At 37.3% G+C, this 21,659-nt stretch overlaps 1 protein-coding gene across 6 annotated transcripts in view; it reads left to right on the forward strand.

The window, feature by feature from the left end:
• The window catches only part of TXNL1 (thioredoxin like 1), a 37,382-nt gene that overhangs the window by 1,486 nt on the left and 14,237 nt on the right, over nucleotides 1-21,659 (forward strand). For all 6 annotated transcript variants that reach the window (XR_012427377.1, XR_012427380.1, XR_012427378.1 and 3 more), the window contains exons 2-4: nucleotides 12,311-12,407; nucleotides 14,300-14,473; nucleotides 20,665-20,787. Coding sequence is in view for 2 of the 6 variants with exons in the window: in XM_005586609.4 (XP_005586666.1) it covers nucleotides 12,311-12,407; nucleotides 14,300-14,473; nucleotides 20,665-20,787 (394 nt within the window). In the remaining 4 variants the exon portion in view is untranslated. The remainder of the gene's footprint in view (nucleotides 1-12,310; nucleotides 12,408-14,299; nucleotides 14,474-20,664; nucleotides 20,788-21,659) is intronic.

Raw genomic sequence — 21,659 nt, forward strand, 5'->3', positions numbered from 1 at the left:
AGACTTGTTTTTGGACCAGTCTCTTACACTGAATTGAAAAAGGATAGTACCTTACATTTCATATGGTGGACTAGAGTACCCATATGATATACGGAATTTTGCTTTTAATAAATTTAAAAGGATAAGTGATGTCATATATATTAAAATACCTAAAAGGAATGTTAGAATTCTATAAATGTGTCTTCTCATTTTTAGCAATTTTGTAACGTCTGTATTCTTAATAGGGGAATACCTGTAGTACATTAAGTATCTAGGCCACAGTGGAAAAAGGAAGATATGATTTCAATAAGGAACCTCACCTCACTTTTAGTTCACTTTTCTAATTCTGACTAGTCGAAGCTTTTATACATTTATTCCTCAGTGATATATTGTTTTTCCCACTTACTATAGCAGTGGGAGAGATAATAGAATAATAAAGATTGATTGAAGTGAGAAAAGTGGGGAAACATTGCTGCGAAGGAAGGTTTTTTCTATCAATGTGTCATTTAAGCATAAGCATAACTGCAGAAATTGATTGGTAAAGATCTATTACTTTTGAAAAGGTATTTTAGTGGAATTAAAATTATTTTTCTTTGTAAAAACTGAGGGAAAATTAATGTTTGAATTGGAGTAAGTTCAAAAGCATATTTATATTACGTTTACAAATCTGGTAAGAGTATTGTATTTACCTTTAATATTCCTCGAACTTATTGGCCATTAATACATCCTGTCTAAATTCATTGTCAGTAGGACCCCAGATTTATGTATATGAGGGATCAGTATTAGACTCAGAAAGAACTGTATTCAGTAAAATCTTGTATGAAACCTCTTAGGTCAAAGTTAATACGTCCCAGTTTAGACTGAGGGCATAGTTTCTCCAGCATCTGTTTCATTTCCTTTCCAGCCCTCTTTTAAACCTTTTTTCTTTTTTTTCTTTTTTTAACTTCTATGCTTTATCCATTCTCAGTCTAAATTTTACTAAAATGATACATAGATTGTTTTCCTGCGTAAAAATCTTTAGTGCCTTATGATAAAATATATATAACATAAAATTGACCATTTAGCCATTTGTAAGAGTATAACTCATTGGCATTAAGGACAATCAGCCCTCTGTCCATGGATCGAACCAAAAGGGGATAGAAAATACTAGGGAAAAAAATTACATTTGTGCTGATCTTGTACATACTTTTTTTCTTGTCATTATTTTCTAAATACAGTATAAAAACTATTTACATAGCATTTACATTAGGTATTATAAGTAACCTGGAGATGATTTAAAGTATATGGAAGAATGGACGTAGGTTATATGCAGATACTATGCCATTTTCTATCAGGCCATTGAGCATCTGTGATTTAGTGTCTTGCTGGAGGTCCTGAAACTAATCCCCTGGATACCCAGACTTGACTATACATTCACAATGTTGTGCCACCATCACCACTATTTCCTAGAACTTTAGACAGAAATTCTACATCCATTAAAGGGTAACTCCCCATCCTTACTTCTCCAAAGGGACAAAACTGTACCCATTAAGCAGTAATTTGCCTCTCCCTATGTACCTCCTTGGTAACTTCTATTCTGCTTTCTGTCTCTATGAATTTGTCGATTTGGGGCACCTAATATAAATGAAATCATAACATTTGTCCTTTTGTTTTTTGACTTCACGTAGCATAGTGTTTTCAGGGTTCATCCATGTCTTAGTATGTCTCAGAATTTCATTCTTCTTTATAACTGCATGACATAATCCATTTATGTATATGGCAAATTTTGTTTACCCATTCATTTTTTGGTGGACATTCCAGTTGTGTCTTCCTTTGGCTGTTGTGGATAATGCTGCTATGGGACATTACTATACATGGATCTCTGCTTGCTTGCCTGCTTGCTTTTCTTTTTTCTCATTTGTTAGAGACAGGGTCTTGCTCTGTTGCCCAGACTGGAGTGCAGTTTTGAGATGATGACTCACTGCAGCATTGAATTCCTGGCCTTGAGCAATCCTCCCGCATCAGCCTCTCAAGTAAATGGGACTACAGACACATGCCACCATGCCCGCTAGTTTATTTTTTGTTTTAGAGACTAGGTCTCACTTTGTTGCCCAGGCTGGTCTTAATCCTGGCTCCAAGCGACCCTCCCACTTCAGCGTCCCAAAGTGCTGGTGTTACAGGTGTGAGTCACTGCACCAGGCCTTCTGTGCTCATTTTTGAATTGAGTGGTTTGTTTCTGGGTTGAGTTACAGGAGTTCTTTGTATATTCTGGATGTTAATATTTAATTTGCAAATACTTTGTCACATTCTGTGGGTTCTCTTTTTCTTGATGGTATCCTTTGATGCATGAGTTTTAAATTTTGATGAAGTACAATTTATCTATACTTTTGTTGCCTGTGCTTTTGGTGTCATATTCAAGAAATCATTGCAAGATTCAAAGTCATGAAGCTGTCTCCCTGTCTTTTCATCTAAGAGTTTTATAGTTTCAGCTCTTAAGTTTAGGTCCTTGATCCATTTTGAGTTAATTTTGGTATATGTCATAAAGTTAGGGTCCAGTTCATTTTTTGGCATATGGATATCCAATTTTTCCAACACCATTTATCAAAAACACTGTCTTTTCCTCATTGAATGGTTAGCACCCTTTTCCCAGAGTATTTTTTAAGGATTAAAACAGTCAATGCTTACGTATTCCTTAGTCTGTGTAAGGAACTTGTTTAAGCTCTTATATTGACTCATTTGTTCCTCAGAATAACCCTAACAACTGTCCCTGTTTTACAGTTGAGGACATTGAGTCACAGAGAAGTTAAATAACTTGTTTGAGGTCCCATTAATAAATGCATTGTTTGAATTATAAAGTGCTGTTCTTGATCTTTCCAGCCTAAGGAGAAAAGAAATGCACGTTCATCTCTGTGTATCCGCACAGAGCCTGACGATTTTTGATATGCCTTTCCTTGAATAATTTACACCTCTGCCTGCAATTCAGTTCACTCTCTGATACTCTTTTTGGTAACATTTTTAAACAGGTGTCTCCAAATTGTTACTTATGCCCAGATACATTTTAGTGGTTATAAGTAGTACCAGTTTTGTTGTTACTAAACAGTTGAAAGAATATACATTGTGTCATCTGTCTTCCCAGTCTCCCCACCCCCACCCCATTAAACAGTGTGAATGTTTTTTTGTTTTTTTGTGTTTTTTTGAGATGGAGTCTTGCTCTGTCCTCCAGGCTGGAGTGCAGTGGCATGATCTCAGCTCACTGCAACCTCCGCCTCCCAGGTTAAAGCAATTCTCCTGCCTCCGCCTCCTGAGGAGCTGGGATTACAGGTGCGCACCACCACACCCGGCTAATTTTTGTCTTTTTAGTAGAGATAGGGTTTCACCATGTTGGTCAGGCTGGTCTCAAACTCCTGACCTCGTGATCTGCCCGCCTCGACCTCTCAAAGTGCTAGGATTATATGGTACTTCTAGTTCTGGATCCTTGAGGAATCGCCATACTGTTTTCCATAATGGTTGAACTAGTTTACAATCTCACCAACAGTGTAAAAGTGTTCCTATTTCTCCACATCCTCTCCAGCACCTGTTGTTTCCTGACTTTTTAATGATCGCCATTCTAACTGGCGTGAGATGGTATCTCATTGTGGTTTTGATTTGCATTTCTCTGATGGCCAGTGGTGATGAGCATTTTTTCATGTGTCTGTTGGCTGTATGAATGTCTTCTTTTGAGAAATGTCTGTTCATATCCTTTGCTCACTTTTTGATGGGGTTGTTTGTTCTTTTCTTGTAAATTTGTTTGAGTTCTTTGTAGGTTCTGGATATTAGCCCTTCGTCAGATGAGTAGATTGCAAAAATTTTCTCCCATTCTGTAGGTTGCCTGTTCACTCTGATGGTAGTTTCTTTTGCTGTATAGAAGCTCTTTAGTTTAATGAGATCCCATTTGTCAATGTTGGCTTTTGTTGCCGTTGCTTTTGGTGTTTTAGACATGAAGTCTTTGCCCATGCCTGTGTCCTGAATGGTATTACCTAGGTTTTCTTCTAGGGTTTTTATGGTATTAGGTCTAACATTTAAGTCTCTAATCCATCTTGAATTAATTTTTGTATATGGAGTAAGGAAAGGATCCAGTTTCAGCTTTCTACTTATGGCTAGCCAATTTTCCCAGCACCATTTATTAAATAGGGAATCGTTTCCCCATTTCTTGTTTTTCTCAGGTTTATCAAAGATCAGATAATTGTAGATCTGTGGTATTATTTCTGAGGACTCTGTTCTGTTCCATTGGTCTATATCTCTGTTTTGGTACCAGTACCATGCTGTTTTGGTTACTGTAGCCTTGTAGTATAGTTTGAAGTCAGGTAGCGTGATGCCTCCAGCTTTGCTCTTTTGACTTAAGTACCATATGACCCAGCCATCCCATTACTGGGTATATACCCAAAGGATTATAAATCATGCTGCTATAAAGACACATGCACACGTATGTTTATTGCGGCACTATTCACAATAGCAAAGACTTGGAATCAACCCAAATGTCCATCAGTGACAGACTGGATTAAGAAAATGTGACACATACACACCATGGAATACTATGCAGCCATAAAAAAGGATGAGTTTGTGTCCTTTGTAGGGACATGGATGCAGCTGGAAACCATCATTCTCAGCAAACTATCGCAAGAACAGAAAACCACATGTTCTCACTCATAGGTGGGAACTGAACAATGAGATCACTTGGACTCGGGAAGGGGAACATCACACACCGGGGCCTATCATAGGGAGGGGGGGAGGGGGGAGGGATTGCATTGGGAGTTATACCTGATGTAAATGACGAGTTGATGGGTGCTGACGAGTTGATGGGTGCAGCACAGCAACATGGCACAAGTATACATATGTAACAAACCTGCATGTTATGCACATGTACCCTCAAACTTAAAGTATAATAATAATAATAATTTTTAAAAAGTGCTAGTATTACAGGCGTGAGCCACCACGCCCAGCCAGTGATTTTTATCTTGAATTGATGAATATATCAGTTTTGTAGATAATGTTTACCATGCACTGCATTTTTTTTTTTTTTTTTTGAGACAGAGTCTTTCTCTGTTGCTGCAGTGATATGATCATGGCTCACTTGCAGCCTCGACCTCCTGGGCTCAAGCAGTCCTCCCAACTCAGCCGCAGCAGTAGCCGAAACTACAGATACGCACCACTGTGCCTGGCTAATTTTTAAATTTTTTGTAGAGATGAGGTTTTGTCACGTTGCCCAGGCTGGAGATACATTGAATTTTCTTAAAGCAGATCTGCCTTTGTAGTTGGTTAGGGTTTGTTACAATCTAAGAAGGATGTCAGTGTATGTTAGGATGTTGAATTCTAATAGTTACGATAGCTTGACCAAATAATTAAATATATATTAAACATATGTTAATTACATACCACAGAATTACTGATGACTGAAGGTAGTTTATTGAAGTGCAGAGTTAGCAGGTCCAGTAGTCCGTAGGAACCAGGCAGAAAATGTTAGCAAGTGAAGTAAGTAGCTGTAAGACGAGGGCATATCGAAGCCGTGGAGAACAGAGTTGCTTTAAAATGTTAACTTTTTATTAAAGTGCAAGTATACAAAAACATGCAAGAAATAGATCATTACCAGCACCCCAGACTCCCCGCACCGTCCCAGGCTTCTTTCCTACTATTCTTGAATTCTAACACTACAGATCAGTTTTGCCCGTATTTGAACTTTATAGAAATAGAATCATACAGTTACGTAGTTTGGCTACCTTTCAAGAGTTTAATCTTGGCAATTGATTTGGAAGTAACAACGAAAGGCACTGTTTAGGACACTGTTTTGGACTTTTTAGCATAGCAGTTAAGAGTTGGGTTCTGGGATCTAATTCTAGCTTCGTAATTTGTTGTTCTTGGGAGTCATAAAGCTTAAATGAGGTGACATGAGTTTGTGAATGCATAACATATAGTAACTGCCCAATGAATGCTAGCTGTTTTATGTAATTAATAATACCAGTTGTGATTAAGCCTGCCCATTAGTAAATATAGCACATGTATAAATTGCTTAAAGTTTTACCCTGCAGGAAAAAAGAAAAAGAAAAAAAGAAAACCTTTAACTGTGGCTTTAGAAAGCATATTTTTATTATCCACTTACCAGTTGTGTGTGTTGACACAAGTTGTTGCTCAAGATAAGACACTGGCTACTGTAGCAAATAGGGAAGGACATCTGGTTCATGAAATGGAATTTATATTATATTATGACTGTAGAAAAAAGTGTATTTAAAAGAAGCTAATGTTCTTTCAAAGAAAGCTGGTCTTGGATTGTATTTAGGAATTGCCTAAATACAATTTTAGTGATGGCCCTGCCGCCAGCTAGTATGTTTGGTGTTGGGCAGGTCATCTTCTGATCTTCAGTTCTTACTTATTGGTTAATTATATTAGGTTATGTCTGTTTTAAAGTTTTAGTTCTGTGGGTTTCTTTTTTCTTTTTTTTTTTTTTTTTTGAGACAGAGTTTCACTCTTTTTGCCTAGGCTAGAGTTCAGTGGCTCAGTCTCGTCTCACTGTAACCTCTGCCTCCCAGGTTCAAATGATTCTCCTGCCTCAGCCTCCCAAGTGGCTGAGATTACAGGCATGCGTTACTAGGCCCAGCTAATTTTGTATTTTTAGTAGAGATGGGGTTTCACCATGTTGGTCAGGCTGGTCTTGAACTCCTGACCTCAGGTGATCCAACAGCCTTGGTCTCCCCACAATGCTGGGATTACAGGCATGAGCCACTGCGCCTGGCTAGGTTTATTTCTTTATACATTATAGAAAGCAGCTTACTGTATTCTTTTTCTCAAACAGCATAACTCAGAATCCTTCTAACATATATATTTTATATATTGGATTAAGCAGATAAGTTTTCAAAGAGAAAGTTTAGAGTAGAAAAATAACTTTTTTTTTCTTCATTTTAAACGTCTGGACTAGGTGATCTCTTGAACCTTTTGCAACGAAATAAGAAATCCTAGATTGTGCAGAGGGCTGCTAGTCAGATTAAGGTGTGTGCAAGAGAAAAAGGTGTAATTCTGAAATTCAGGCATACTGGGTGCATAATATTTTAGAGCTGGGAAAAGTTCTTGGAGAGTCCTTTTATCTTATACAGAGAAATCAGGTGACTTGTTCATGATCTCAGCTAATGGAAATTTGTTTACTCTCAACTGCTCATGTTGAGGAGACAAACATCTTAGGTAAAATGATCAATTGGCTGGGCACAGTGGCTCACGCTTGTAATCCCAGTACTTTGGGGTGCTGAGGTGGGAGAATCACTTGAGTCTAGGAGTTCAAGATCAGCCTGGGCAACATAGACAGACCGTGTGTCTACAAAACATCAAAAATTAGCAGGGTATGGTGGCACATGCATGTAGTCTCAGCTGCTTGGGAGGCTGAGGTGGAAGGATCACTTGAGCCTGAGGGATTGAGGCTGCAGTGAGCCGTGGTTATGCCACGGCACTCAACCTGGGTGACAGAGTGAAACCCTTAAAACAAACAAAAAAAAAAGACAAAAGAAAATGATCGATTTATTTGAATGATTGTTTTGTGAAATTGTGCTGCTGTATTTGTGCCTTTGTATATATTTATGCTTTTCTGCTGATGTATTTTGATTTTTGACTAAAGTTCCAGCCTATGATGGCTAACTAAAATTAAAGAATCTAGAAAAAGTCTTGAAACAGTTTTTTGCACAGTAACCATAACTTTAATAGTCTGTTCAACTGCAAGATGTATGTCTGTAACACCAGTTAACTCATCAATAATTGATGAATAGAGAGATGTCAGTATAATATGGAAGTTGTATTGGTTCCTATGTGATTTATTCCTAGGTAGTGAAAAATAGACATAGAAATAAAACCTTCATCTGGAAGCAGAAAGCTGTCAGCTACACAGGCAAATTCCCTTGTTTATTTTAAGAAACTTAATGAAGTTAAATAAGAGTGCCTACACCTAGCGCTTGTTCCCCAGAAGGGTTTATTTTCAGTGTTGCATTTTCTCTTGTTCTTTCCTTAATGGCAGCCCCACTGGCCCAGAGCTCCACTCAGTCTGATTTGTCACAACACCTGTAAGCATCATTTCCAGTTGATTTTGTTCATTTCAAATATTCCCCAGGGTAGCTTCCAGCTCTGAGCCACATGCTAGGATGTCCATCTTTTTCCTGAATCCTAGTTACTGTCTTTTTTTTTTTTTTTTTCTCCCGAGATGGAGTCTCTCTCTGTTGCCCAGGCTGGCGTGCACGATCTTGGTGACCTTGGCTCAACTACAACCTTCCGGGTTCAAGTGATTCTCCTGCCTCAGCCTCCCGAATAGCTGGGACTACAGGTGCCCGCTACCACACCCGGCTAATTTTTGTAGTTTTAGTCGAGACGGGGTTTCACCATGTTGGCCAGGCTGGTCTTGAACTCCCAACCCAAAGTGATCTGCCTGCCTTGGCCTCCCAAAGTGCTGAGATTACAGGCATGAGCCGTCATCGCGCCCAGTCTAGTTACTGTCTTTGTTAGTGATCTTGTTACAAAATTGCATGGGTTTCAAGTAGTTTGCCACAAACTTATTTTTCCCATAAATTCTCTTTTTGGTGTGTGTTTTTGCAGGAGGGTGGTTTTCATTAATGGATATATTGTACTATAGCATGGATACCTCTGTAATTTGTGATGCCTGTGTAAATGCAGTTACAACTAAATTCTTTATTCTCAACTCATTTAATATTTTAAAATGAAAATGCCTGTTCATCACAGAAAAGCAAAGGATGCAGAATTATGGATACTAACTGTTCATTGTGCCTGTCTCTGTCTTTTTAATATGCATTTACATATATAAATAGGTTTGAAATGTGATCCTAGAGAATGTTTTATAATGAGAATTTCTTGCCCCCCAAACACTACAAAGTATCAGGCTGGGGTGCAGTGGTGTAATCTTGGCTCACTGCAACCTCCACTTCCCCAGGTGCAAGTGATTATCCTGCCTCAGCCTTCTGAGTAGCTGGAATTACAGGCATGTGCCACCATGCCTCGCTTATTTTTGTATTTTTAGTAGAGATGGGGTTGCACCACGTTGGCCAGGCTGATCTCTAACTGCTGGACTCAAGTGATCCGCCCATCTTGGCTTCCCAAAGTGCTGGGATTATAGTTGTGAGCTGGCCCCTGTCATAACTTTTTAAACTAGTTTTCCATTGATTGCCATTTAAATTGTTTTCTAAGCTTTCACTATTACAAGCATGTTACATTGAACTTCCTTATACTACATGTTATTGTGAAATAGAGTAAGTGTTGTTAAAATGGAATAGACTTTTAGAAGGGAGATTATTGGGTCTTGGCTTGTGTTCATTTAAAATAGATATGACCCAATCAGTGGCCTTTGAAACATGGTGTAGTGATTTATATTCCCATCTATAAAGTTTAAGACTAATTTTAGTTCACTGTAAATATTATTGTCTTAGATTTTTGGTGTATGGCTTCAGGATAACACAAGGTGAAATGCTGATTGAAATGTTAAGAATGTGGAATTGATCACAACTTGAGTTTTAACATTTGTTTTTATTTTGTGCTTTAGAATTTGCTTTTTCTTACATTTCTCTATGAAAAATCCCACATTTTTCTGATTTCTACAAACTTTTATTGAGACATACATGGCACACAATTAGAAGTGTATAGTTCAATTAATTTTCACGAACTGAACACACCTATTTAATCAGCTTCCAGACAAACAAAACATTGCTAACCTCCAGAAGTCTTATTCTATCAGTAACTCACTAAGGTAACCATTGTCCTGATTTCTGATACCATTGATTGGTTTTGCCTGTATTTGAACTATATATAAATAGTCATATAGTATATGCTAGTAGTTGCTTTCTGTCCTCCACGTTATTTGTGAGGTTCATCCATGTTTTTGCAAGAGGTTTTACACCAGTTATTTTCATTACTGTGTAGTATTTCATTGTATAACTATAATTAGCTTACCCATTCTTTTGTTGATAAGAATTTCATTGTTTCTAATTTTTGACTCTTAGAACTGTTACTAATAATACTTTTTCAAATGCTCTAAGGTAAACATGTCTCTTAGATGCATTCCCCAGGAATGTTGATGGGTTAGTGTATTTCTAGCAGGTTGTTTTTTTCCCTCCAAAATGGTTAATACCACCTTGCACTGTCGCAGTATATAAAAGTTTAGTTGCTCTGCACTCTTGACAATACTTCATTCTTGTTGTAGCTATTTTTGTGGAGTTGGTTTTAATCTGCATTTCCCGGGTATCCCTGGTGACTAATGAAGTAGAACATCTTTCCTGATTTATAGAAAGTTTTTGACTTTATTTATTGACTGTTTGGATAATCTCATTTGTCAAGTACCTATTCAAGAGTTCATTCTTTTTCTTTTGGGGTTCCGTCTTGTCCTTGTTTTGTAGGAGTTCTTCACATATTAGAAGTGTAAGTCCTTTGTTTGATATGTTTTGCAAATACTTTTTCCTAGTCTCTTAAAGGCATTTTTTGATGAATAAAAGGTTTTAATCTTCCAGTTTATCAAATATAGTCCAATCTGTCAATCCTTTTTTTTTTTTTTAAAGTACTTCTGTATAAGAAATCATTGCTTAGTTTGAGGTTTTGAAAGTATTTTCCTGTATTTTTTCCTAAAACCCTCATTGTTGGCCGGGCGCGGTGGCTCAAGCCTGTAATCCCAGCACTTTGGGAGGCTGAGACGGGCGGATCACGAGGTCAGGAGATCGAGACCATCCTGGCTAACATGGTGAAACCCCGTCTCTACTAAAAAATACAAAAAACTAGCCGGGCGAGGTGGCAGGCGCCTGTAGTCCCAGCTACTCGGGGGGCTGAGGCAGGAGAATGGCGTAAACCCGGGAGGTGGAGCTTGCAGTGAGCCGAGATCGTGCCACTGCACTCCAGCCTGGGTGACAGAGCCAGACTCCGTCTCAAAAAAAAAAAAATAAATAAAAAATAAAACCCTCATTGTTTCACCTTTTACATTTAGATCTACAACCCATCTGGAATTCGTTTTTGTGTATGGTGTGTTGAAATTCATTGCTTTTCCTGTATGAGTATATAGTTGATCTAGCAGTATTTATTGAAAAAACCATCCTTTTCCCACTGCAATGCTGCATCAAGTTTTTCAGACATCAGAGTACTGTATGTGAGATGGGTCTGTTTCTAGACTCTTCTTTAAAAAGAAAACTGATTTGATCAGTTTGCTTATTCTTGTATAAGTACTGTATTCTCTTAATAAAGGTTTATGATAGTTCTTAAGGTAATTTTTTTTTCAGATTAGAATCTCAAAACAACTTGGGCTGTCCTTGGTATTTCTCTATAATTTTTAGAATTGAAATTTGTTAATTTCTACAAAAAAACCTGCTGAGATCTTACATCAGTTGTAAAGATCAAATTGGTATCTTGGCAATATTGAGTTTGCAAATTCATAAGCAGAGTAAATTCCTCCATTTATTTAGGTTTTCTTTAATTTCTTTCAGTGAGAACAAAGCTGGAAGACTTAACACTATTAGATATGAAGACTAAATATAACATCTAGGCTCATTAAGACAGTATAGTATTGATACAAGTATATATAAATAACTTACTCAAATAGACCAGAGAATCAGGCCTAGGGTTGTGGTTTGTACCTGTAATGTCTGCGCTTTGGGAGGCCCAAGGCAGGAGGATCACTTGAACCCAGGAGTTTGAGACCAGCCTGGGCAATATAGGGAGACCCTACTTCTCAAAAAAGAAAAAAAAAAAATTAGCTTGGTAGCTGTGTGTGGTGGCATGCACCTGTAGTTGCAACTACCTGGAAGGCTGAGGTGGGAGGATTACTTGAGCTTGAAAGATTGAGACAGACTGCACTGAGCCATAATCATGCCACTGTACTCTGGCCTGGGTTACGGAATGAGACCCTGTCTCCAAAAAAAAAAAAAAAAAAAAAAAAAAAACAAAAAACAGGTGCGGTGGCTCACGCCTGTAATCCTCCCATCACTTTGGGAGGCCGAGGCAGGTGGATCACCTGAGGTCAGGAGTTCAAGACCAGCCTGGCCAATCCAGTGAAACCCTGTCTCTATTAAAAATACAAAAATTAGCTGGCCGTGGTGGTGGGCACCTGTAATCCCAGCTACTGGTGAGATTGAGGCAGGAGAATCAACCTGGGAGGAGGAGGTTACAGTGAGCAGAGATCATCCTATTCCACTTCAGGCTGGGCGACAGAGTGAGACTCCATCTAAAAACAAACAAAAAACCAGATAGTCAAAAGCCAGCAGTATGAGTGTTTGTTCTATTTTATGTTTAATTGACAAGTGATTTAGAATTACAATCTTTAGTGTTATTTTACTTAGTGTTCCTTTTCCTTTTCTAACAGGTGTGGGCCATGTTTGAGGATTGCGCCAGCATTCAGTTCAATGAGTAATAAATATCCACAGGCTGTTTTCTTGGAAGTCGATGTACATCAGTGTCAGGTAAGGGAAAGGAATCTTTTTTTCTTTTTAATTTACTTTTGAATAAATTTGAAATCCAACATTAATATTCTTCATTTATCTCTTGATGCACATAGTACTTATTCCTTTGAAGATTAGGAAGATGTTATGTTGATGTCATTATTACAGATGTCATTATGGCTGCGTTAGTTAAGAAGAGTAGCACATTATTAATTGCTTCAGGTTTGTATTAATCACCTTCTGATATAAAATTAATTCGATGTTGTTAATAGGTCACCCAGCTGTTCTGTGTAGTACATTTCCTTATGTTTTGCAAACCTAGAATTGTATCTTCTACCCCCAAGGCATTGGCATTATATAACAGTGGCAAGGAGTTCTTGGTTGTAGTTTGAATTGATCAGTTTGTAATCTTATCTCCAAATCGACACACTGAGCAGAAACTTTTTAAAATGGATGATTACTGTTGATTGAGCCACAGTGTTGTAGGTGAATTGCCCTGATTACTTAGTTGTATGTGACAGTTCTGTATTTGTATATGCAGAAATGTGGGGAATTGTTAAGGAGAAAAAAAAATGGAAGGCTCCTTCCAACACTAAAAAATAGAGTCTTTAGTTCTAAGGAACAACTCTATAGCTCTGCAGCTTTATCTTTGTTAAATTTCTGAGTGTGGAAAAAATTTTAGAATATTACGTAGTGTGTAGTTACTTTGGGAATTTGTTGAAAACCCTACGTTATACACATTTATGTTTCAGCACTTAGTTGCGTGTAATTGCACTGTATCTTTGGCCCCTGATTTAATCACTATTTCTGAAATGAAAGTGCTTTCTCCTGGAGCTGTTCTGTCAGGTATTGTAACCACTGGCTACATGTGGTGACTGAGCACTTTAACTGTGGCAAATTCACATTGAGATGTACTGAATGTATAAAATACAGATCAGATTTTAAAGACTTAGTATTTTAAAAATGTAAAATACTGCATTGTCTTTTATGTTTATTAGATTGAAAATGCATGTATTAGGTTTGCTGTAATATTAAACTTGATTTTACTTATTTTACTTTTTTATTATAGTTAATAGAAAATTTAAAATTGCATGTGTAGCTCACATGCACTACATATCCATTGTTTTGGGCAGCACTTTCCTGAAAGGTCATAGTTTTTTCACCTAGAGGCTTTGAGAAGACATTCCTATGTTATCTTTATGTTCTTTTTCTTTAAAAAGTATAGTAATGATTTTCATAATATTTGAATATGTAAGGTGCCATATTTGCTTTACTGTTTCTTTTATATTTGTCATGAAAAGTTTAAACTGGGATGCTCAGTGGGTATTAGGTAATTTCCATTCAGTAGTTATAGTCTTATACGATTGTGAAGCTAGCACAGAATTTAAAAAAGATAGCTGTTAGAATGTGTTCGATGGGTGACCGAAGTCATTTCTGTAAGAGTGAAAATTGGGTGACGGTGGCAGTGCAAAATACATTACCTCTTTTTCATAGGCAGATTGGCTACCGGTTTTCAGACATGCACTTTTTTCTAGTAGCAGTGGTTTGTGTTGACTTTATCAGTACCCTTCTTGGTTATTCTTTTTGAGAAATAATGTAATTATAAAAGACCTGTCTGGAGTAAAGCAGAATTTCTGCATTGGAAGCTAATTTTTCTACTAGATGATGTATTTAACAGTAAAAATGATAAAAGTGTAGGGAATGTGCTTTATTGTGTGTGTAAAGGTGATGTAGCTATGCCCAAACGGGAACTCTCTTAGGATAGGTCTGTTTTGTCCTTAAATAACAAAAATGCAGTATTTTACATGTTTTTAGTTTATACTTATGATATTTAACTTCCATAAAGGTGTAGAATGAATATTCAAAGTGGTTTAAGATTTAATTCATAACACTGTCCAACTTGCCAATTCTAGGGAACAGCTGCCACCAACAATATATCAGCAACACCTACGTTTTTGTTTTTTCGAAACAAAGTGAGAATTGATCAATATCAAGGAGCAGATGCTGTGGGATTAGAAGAAAAAATCAAGCAGCACTTAGAAAATGACCCTGGAAGCGGTGAAGACACAGATATTCCAAAAGGCTATGTATGTAGACTGAAAAGTGAAATCATAATATATAATATCTTGTACATGTCATTATTTGGTTAAAATGAAATATAACTATGTTTTCATGTTCTATCTTTTATTGGTTTAGAATGCTTTTAAATAAGAGCTTTCAAATTAAATTTATTAGCTGACTATTGAGTTTTGTCTGTATGTGTACATCTGTGTGTTAAGCCTCTATCATAAGCCATTTTTCCTAAATTTCTCCTAATTTTCTTTGCCACGTTTTCTTAATCTGCTTTCTGAACTATTTTAATAGCCATTTAAAAATACTAGCTTTATACTTTTTTTTCCAAAAGTGAAGTATGCATTGGAAATTTTTTTTTCACTTTTTGACAGTTATGTAAAATGACTTACAAGTTTTAATTATCGCCATTATATATTGAACTCCTTTTGCTGCCACTCACTTCCTGTGGTTTTACATTTTAAATGTAGGCCCTCTTTTCTGGCACTCTTTTTTAAAAAAAAGTCTAGTTACTGATTTTGTTTTAGAATCAAATTTGACTTCAGTATCACATGTGGTATTCTAGGTTTTAAGAGTAACTTATTCCAAATAGCAACATAAAGACTAAGAATCTAAAGGATAGTGTGTGGAAACTACAGAGTATGAATAGTTAGAATGCAGCATTTTTAATTTGAGAGCTACTCAAGAAGGAAGCAAACTTTGGAAACAGCACTTCGTGGTATTAGATTTTTTTATACAAATAGGTAAATCCTACATACTAAGAGATATATATAGTTTTTAATTTCTCTGTTTATAAAGTTACTGCACTGGCATATCAAGGAATAAATTTTTTAAAAAGTTACCTCAAGTTAAAGCTAATTTTTTTTTTTTTTGTTTGTTTTGAGGCAGAGTCACTCAGGCTGGAGTACAGTGGCACGATCTCGGCTCACTGCAACCTCTGCCTCCAGGGTTCAAGCCATTCTCCTGCCTCAGCCTCCCCAGTAGCTGAGATTACAGGCACCCGCCACCATGCCCGGCTAATTTTTGTATTTTTAGTAGAGACAAGGTTTCACCATGTTGGCCAGGCTGGTCTCGAACTCTTGACCTGAGGTGATCCATCCGCCTCGGCCTCCCAAAGTGTTGGGATTACAGGCATGAGCCACTGCGCCCAGACAAAGCTAATATCTTAAACAAGGTATAACTGGCATATTAAAACAGATCTGTGTCATGGAGCTACAAGTCCTCTCTATATCATGCCGAATGAAGAGATGCTATAGTCCAATAAAAATGAGAGATTCTTTGTATATGTGTGTGTAGTGGGAGATTGGAGAGGTGTCAGAAAGCATCAGTAATGTGATACCAGCATTAATTTAGGCAAGTTCAATTACTGTTTATTTAAAATAGACCTGTAATTTGAAATTGTAATGTCCAATTAGGAAGTATGAACATACCGTTTATGTCAGGGTTGTTAAATCTTTTGGACAGTTTTGGAAATCATTTAACTTGTAAACCATTGTGTTTATATCTTTGTATTTTTTCCCTTTATTACTAAGGGTGTTTGCATTAAAAAGTCTTAGGAGCACAACAGTCTTGTTGCCTAGCTGCAGGCTTACTCCTTTACACATCAGCTGTGGTATGAGTGTTTTGGCCTCAGATAGGAAATAGACAGAAAAAAATGAAGTTTTAAGAAATAAAAACTCAGTTTTTGTGCAAATGTTATGGATAAAATATGAAAAGCTGTTATTTTTAAATGTCCCTTTTTTTCTGTCAGGTGTCAATCAAGACATTAAAGGTTTGAACTATTTATTTAGGTCTTACAGTGTTATTCAGTATTTAAAATTGGTAATCTTATATAACCATGATACCATTATATCTCCAAGAAATTTAATATTGATACAGTATTTCTAATTATCATACATTCAAATTTTCTTAATTATCCCCAAAATATTCTTTATGGCTGCTTTCTACCATTTAGGGTCAAATCAAGGATGATGCATTGCATTTAAGTTGTCCTAATTAATATTCTTTGGTCTAGAAACTTTTCTCTGCCTTTTTTTGTCATGGTTTCCCGTTTTGGAATTCTAAACCAGTGCCAGTCTAGTCAGGGTGGCCAGTAGGCGCACTTGTCTATTGAACATTTTCTTATATGACTAGTGCAACTGAGGGACTGAATTTTTATCTAATTTTAATTAATTTAATTTTAAATTGCCACTTGTGGCTAATGAGTATCATGTTGAATAGCATGGGTCTAGGCTATCTGTTTTATTTATTTATTTATTTATTTATTTTTTGAGATAGAATTTCACACTTTTGCCCAGGCTGGAGTGAAGCGTCACGATCTGCAACCTCTACCGCCCCTTTGGCCCCGGCCACCGCCATCCGGTTGAAGCAGTTCTCCTGCCTCAGGCTCCCAAGTAGCTGGGATTACAGGCACGCGCCACCACAGCCCGCTAATTTTTGTATTTTTAGTAGAGGGGGGTTTCACCATGTCGGCCGGGCTGGTCTGAAACTCCTGACCTCAGGTAATCCACCTGCCTCAGCCTCCCAAAGTGCTAGGATTACATGTGTGAGCCACTGTGCCCAGCTAGGATATCTGTTTTAGAGACAGTTGCATATTCTGGATTTACCTGATTATTTTCCTATGATTGGCATGTTGATTATAAAGGTAACGACATTTATTTCTCATTGCAGGTTTTCAGAATATGTCAGTTTCCAGTTATGTCAAATATGCAGTGTAATAATGCCAGTTTGTCCCAGACAGTGTTGTATATTGTATAACAAAATACTTTAATGCAGCCCTTTAAATATGTTTTGTGAGCTGGGCATGCAGTGGCTCACACCTGTAATCCCAGCACTTTGGGAGGCCGAGGTGGGCGGATAACCTGAGGTCAGGAGTTCAAGACCAGCCTGGCCAACATCAGAAACCCTGTCTCTACCAAAAGCACAAAAATTAGCCAGGTGTGGTGGCACACTGCTGTAGTCCCAGCAACTCGGAGGCTGAAGCAGGAGAATCGCAGGAGGCGGAGGTTGCATTGAGCCGAGATTGAGCCACTGCAACTCCAGCCTGGGCAGCAGAGGGAGACTTCGTTAAAAACACACACACACACACACACACACACACACACACACACACACACACACACACACGTTTTGTGTGCCCCACAATAAATAAAAATAAAAACTATTGAGAAGAATTTACCCACTTAGTATTTTTATCATTTCGGTATTGCAAGTCCGACTGTAATGTTGTCTTAATCCTAGATAGCATATTGAAGTGACATATAGATAGGACGGAAGACAAAAACATTTAAAAGATTTTGTCAAAACTGCCCTTTTAAGGCAAATGTTCCGAATAATTCTGCTATAGTAAAACTTTGCTCTGTGGCCCTTCTTTCTTCCCTCCCCATCTTTTAAATTGGCTATACGTTACTCTGAGTAATAAATTTACTGTAACATTTTAGCCTTGAAAGCATTTAGGCTGTTTTATGTATAACTAGAGGTCTATACTAATGATTATTACCATTTTCATATTTACTTGACATACAAAGTTTTCTTCAGTCTTTCAGAATTATGTATGTATGTATTAGTATCTTCTCTTTAAAAAACGTAATGAAAGCCCTTTGAGATAGAGAGGTGAACATGTGACTCATCTGTAATACTTGGTAGACTTGAAAAGTAATCCTTGTTTAGATGAAATGGATACTTTTCTAGAAAAATACACTTTTACCAAAATCAACTCTACTAGAAGCAGAACACCTGAATAGACCAGCACCATAGAGAAATAGAAGAAATAGTCGTAAAGATTTCTTCCATAAAGACTTCTATGACTTTACAGGTAAATGTTGCCAAATCCTTATAAAGATCAGGTAATCTAATGTTACTGTAACTACTTCAGATCTTAAGTAAAAAGAAAACTTCTAAATTTATTTCTGAACTATGACATTGATCTGATAATTTGACAAAGTATGCACCAAAAAAGAAAGCCACAGGCCAGTTTCAATTATGAATATTGGTGTAAAACTTTTAAATAAAGTGTTAGTAAACAAAATTCAATAATATCATCATGGGCTGGGTGTGGTGGCTCACACCTGTAATCCTAGCACTTTGGGAGGCTAAGGTGGGCAGATCACTTGAGGCCAGGAGTTGGAGACCAGCCTGGCCAACGTGAAACCCCAACTCTACTAAAAATGCAGAAATTAGCCAGATGTGGTGGCACACGCCTATAATCCCAGCTACTCAGGAGACTGAAGCAGGAGAATCACTTGAACCCAGGAGGTGGAGGTTTCAGTGAGCCAAGATTGCACCACTGTATTCCAGCCTGGGCGACAGAGTGAGAGTGTCTCAAAAAAAAAAAAAAAAAAAATTAATAACAAAATTGAGTTTTTTTAAAGCATGTAAAAGATGTTTATATTAGGAAGTTTACTTAATCTGTGACATTAGTAGACCTATGGAGAAAAATCATGATCTCCAAATATGCAGAAAAGGCATTTGACAAAATTTAAATACCCCTTTATTCCTAAAGCATTCAGTAAAATCTTAATAAGGGAACACTGGAAGCATTCCTACTAAAGTCAGAAACAAGACAAGCATGACCAACCGCTGTTAACACAACTGTGACGTTGTGTGGGAGGTATGGAAGTGTTAGTTAATACAGTATACAGAGATGGACATGTGCTGACTGACATCACAGGGAAGCAAACAGTAAAATCCAAAGTATTGAGAAATCTATAAGCTAAATGGCTAGATTAAAAGAGATTTCAGAGACATATGAACCAAATATAATTTATTTTATGTATATATGTGTGTGTGTATATATATATATATTTTTTTTTTTTTTTGGAGACGGAGTCTTGCTCTGTTGCCCAGGCTGGAGTGCAGTGGTGCAATCTCGGCTCACTGCAACCTCCGCCTCCCAGGTTGAAGAAGTTCTCCTGCCTCAGCTTCCCAAGTAGCTGGGATTACCGGTGCCTGCCACCATGCCTGGCTAATTTTTGTCTTTTTAGTAGAGACAGAGTTACCATGTTGGCCAAGCTGGTCTCAAACTCCTGACCTCAGGCGATTTGCCCGCCTCGACCTCCTAAAATGCTGGGATTACAGGGGTGAGCCACCCCCACCTGGCCTCCAAATATAATGTTTATACTTTTTGTTTGTTTTTTGAGACAGGGTCTCGCTGTGCCGCCTGGGCTGGAGTACAGTGGCGCAATTTCAGCTCACTGCAGCCTTGATTTCCTGATCTCAAGCCATCCTCCCAGTTCAGTCTCCTAATTAGCTGGGACTAAAGGCACATGCCAAAGCACGCAGCTAATTTTTTAGAGACAAGGTCTCACTGTGTTGCCCGGGTTGGTCTTGAACTCCTAAGCTCAAGGTGTCCACCCACCTCAGCCTCCCAAAGTGCTGGGATTAGAGGCATGAGCCATCATACCACACCTTTTTCTTTGGCATATGCTTTTTTTTTATCTTTATTCTGAGTGTAACAATTCAACTGTAAAATATTTATGAGACAGTTGAGGAAATTTGACCACTGATTTGATGGTGTTAAGGAATTATTGATTGTGATAATGATATTGAGAATGTGTGTGTGTGTGTTTTTTAACTTCTTATTGCTTAGAAATTCACACTGAAATGTTCATGAATGAAATGAAAAGATTTTTTTTTTTTTTTCAAACTAATCAGGGGAGAGTTAGGATGTAGTTGGGGGTTAAAGATGAGGCAAGAGTGGCCTTGAGTTGATGATTATTGTAGCTGGAGGTGGTGGATACATGGGATTCACTATGTTATTATATTTTTGTCTGTTTGAAATTTTTCATGATAAAAACTTTAAGTCCTTATTTGCTACTCATCTTAAATCAGACATCTTCATAGATAGAGTCCTTGGCCACTAGGAGGGAAATAGGCTTTTTTTTGGATCTTACAGATATTTTAATTTGTGTATTTTCTTCTGTAGAACACTTATTTTTTAAAGTATAAGTCAACATTTTAAAATTATGTTAAAGACATAATTTCTGATACATTAACAAGTAGGCTAAGCATAGATTTGGCTTTAATAATTAATGGTAGATCTCAGTCAGAAATGCAAATAAAAGGACTACTGTAAAAGTTTTATGAACTGTTTTAAAAGTGTTTTCTTTAAAATTGCCTAAAGAGAATCACAGATTTAAATTTTTTTATTAACATTTTTATACCTAATCCAAATATGTTGCCTAAAATCTTGATTTAAATTTTTTTTCAGATGGATTTAATGCCTTTTATTAACAAAGCTGGTTGTGAATGTCTTAATGAAAGTGATGAGCATGGATTTGACAACTGTTTACGAAAAGACACGACCTTCTTGGAATCTGACTGTGATGAACAGGTAATTAAGGGCTGAAGTTAAGCTTGTGGGGATTATCACTATTTATGCCTGCTCTTGTTTCTTTATCTTGTTCCCATCTTGTGGCTTTTGTCTCTCCTTCCCGGATGATCACTTCTTCCTTTCATTTCTATAGCTTTTAGTATCTTTGACTTTTGTTTTTTGACCATACATACCCATCTCCTTTCTCTGTTCTTGTATGTGGGCTGCCACATAAAAGAACTTAGGTGCACTAAGAAAAATTGCTGAACTCTTGGGTGAGACCCACTGCAGAATTGAGCTCTTACCACTGTTTGGTCCTTTTGTTCATCCTTGACCTGACTTCCATACCTTCTTCCCACCCAGATGAATTTGTATCTGAGAAATAGAGATTAATGAGATGAGCCCTCCCCATGTGGCTATCTCCTTTCTCCTAGATAGAAACCTGTATTATATTCCCTGTGCTTCCCTGCCTTGCCCTTACCACAGAGTAAGTTGGGTGTTACCTCCTTGATCAAGCTTTTTAAATTTTTGGCTGTTATTTTCCTCAGTTTACTTTCTCTTCCATTGTCTCTGATTTGGCCCATTCTGGTTCATCTTCTATATGATAACAAAAGTTATTTTTCTAAAATATAAATCTGCATGTTTCCCTTCCTTAGAAGAGTGAAATGACTCTTCACTGGCTTTAGGAAGAGGCTGACTTGATCTGCTTTTAGCTTTCTCATCTCTTCTGCTCTTCACCTACAGTTCAGTTCCCTAATCATGTCATGCTTATTATTTTTTGATACCCTATTATGGGTTGAGTATAAAAAGTATTGGTGTAACTAAAGGAAATAGCCTAGTTATTTTCTCAGGCAGATAAACCACAACATGATTCTGAAATCATAAATCCAAAT

Source organism: Macaca fascicularis, chromosome 18, assembly GCF_037993035.2.
Source record: "Macaca fascicularis isolate 582-1 chromosome 18, T2T-MFA8v1.1".
Taxonomy (NCBI): Eukaryota; Metazoa; Chordata; class Mammalia; order Primates; family Cercopithecidae; genus Macaca; species Macaca fascicularis.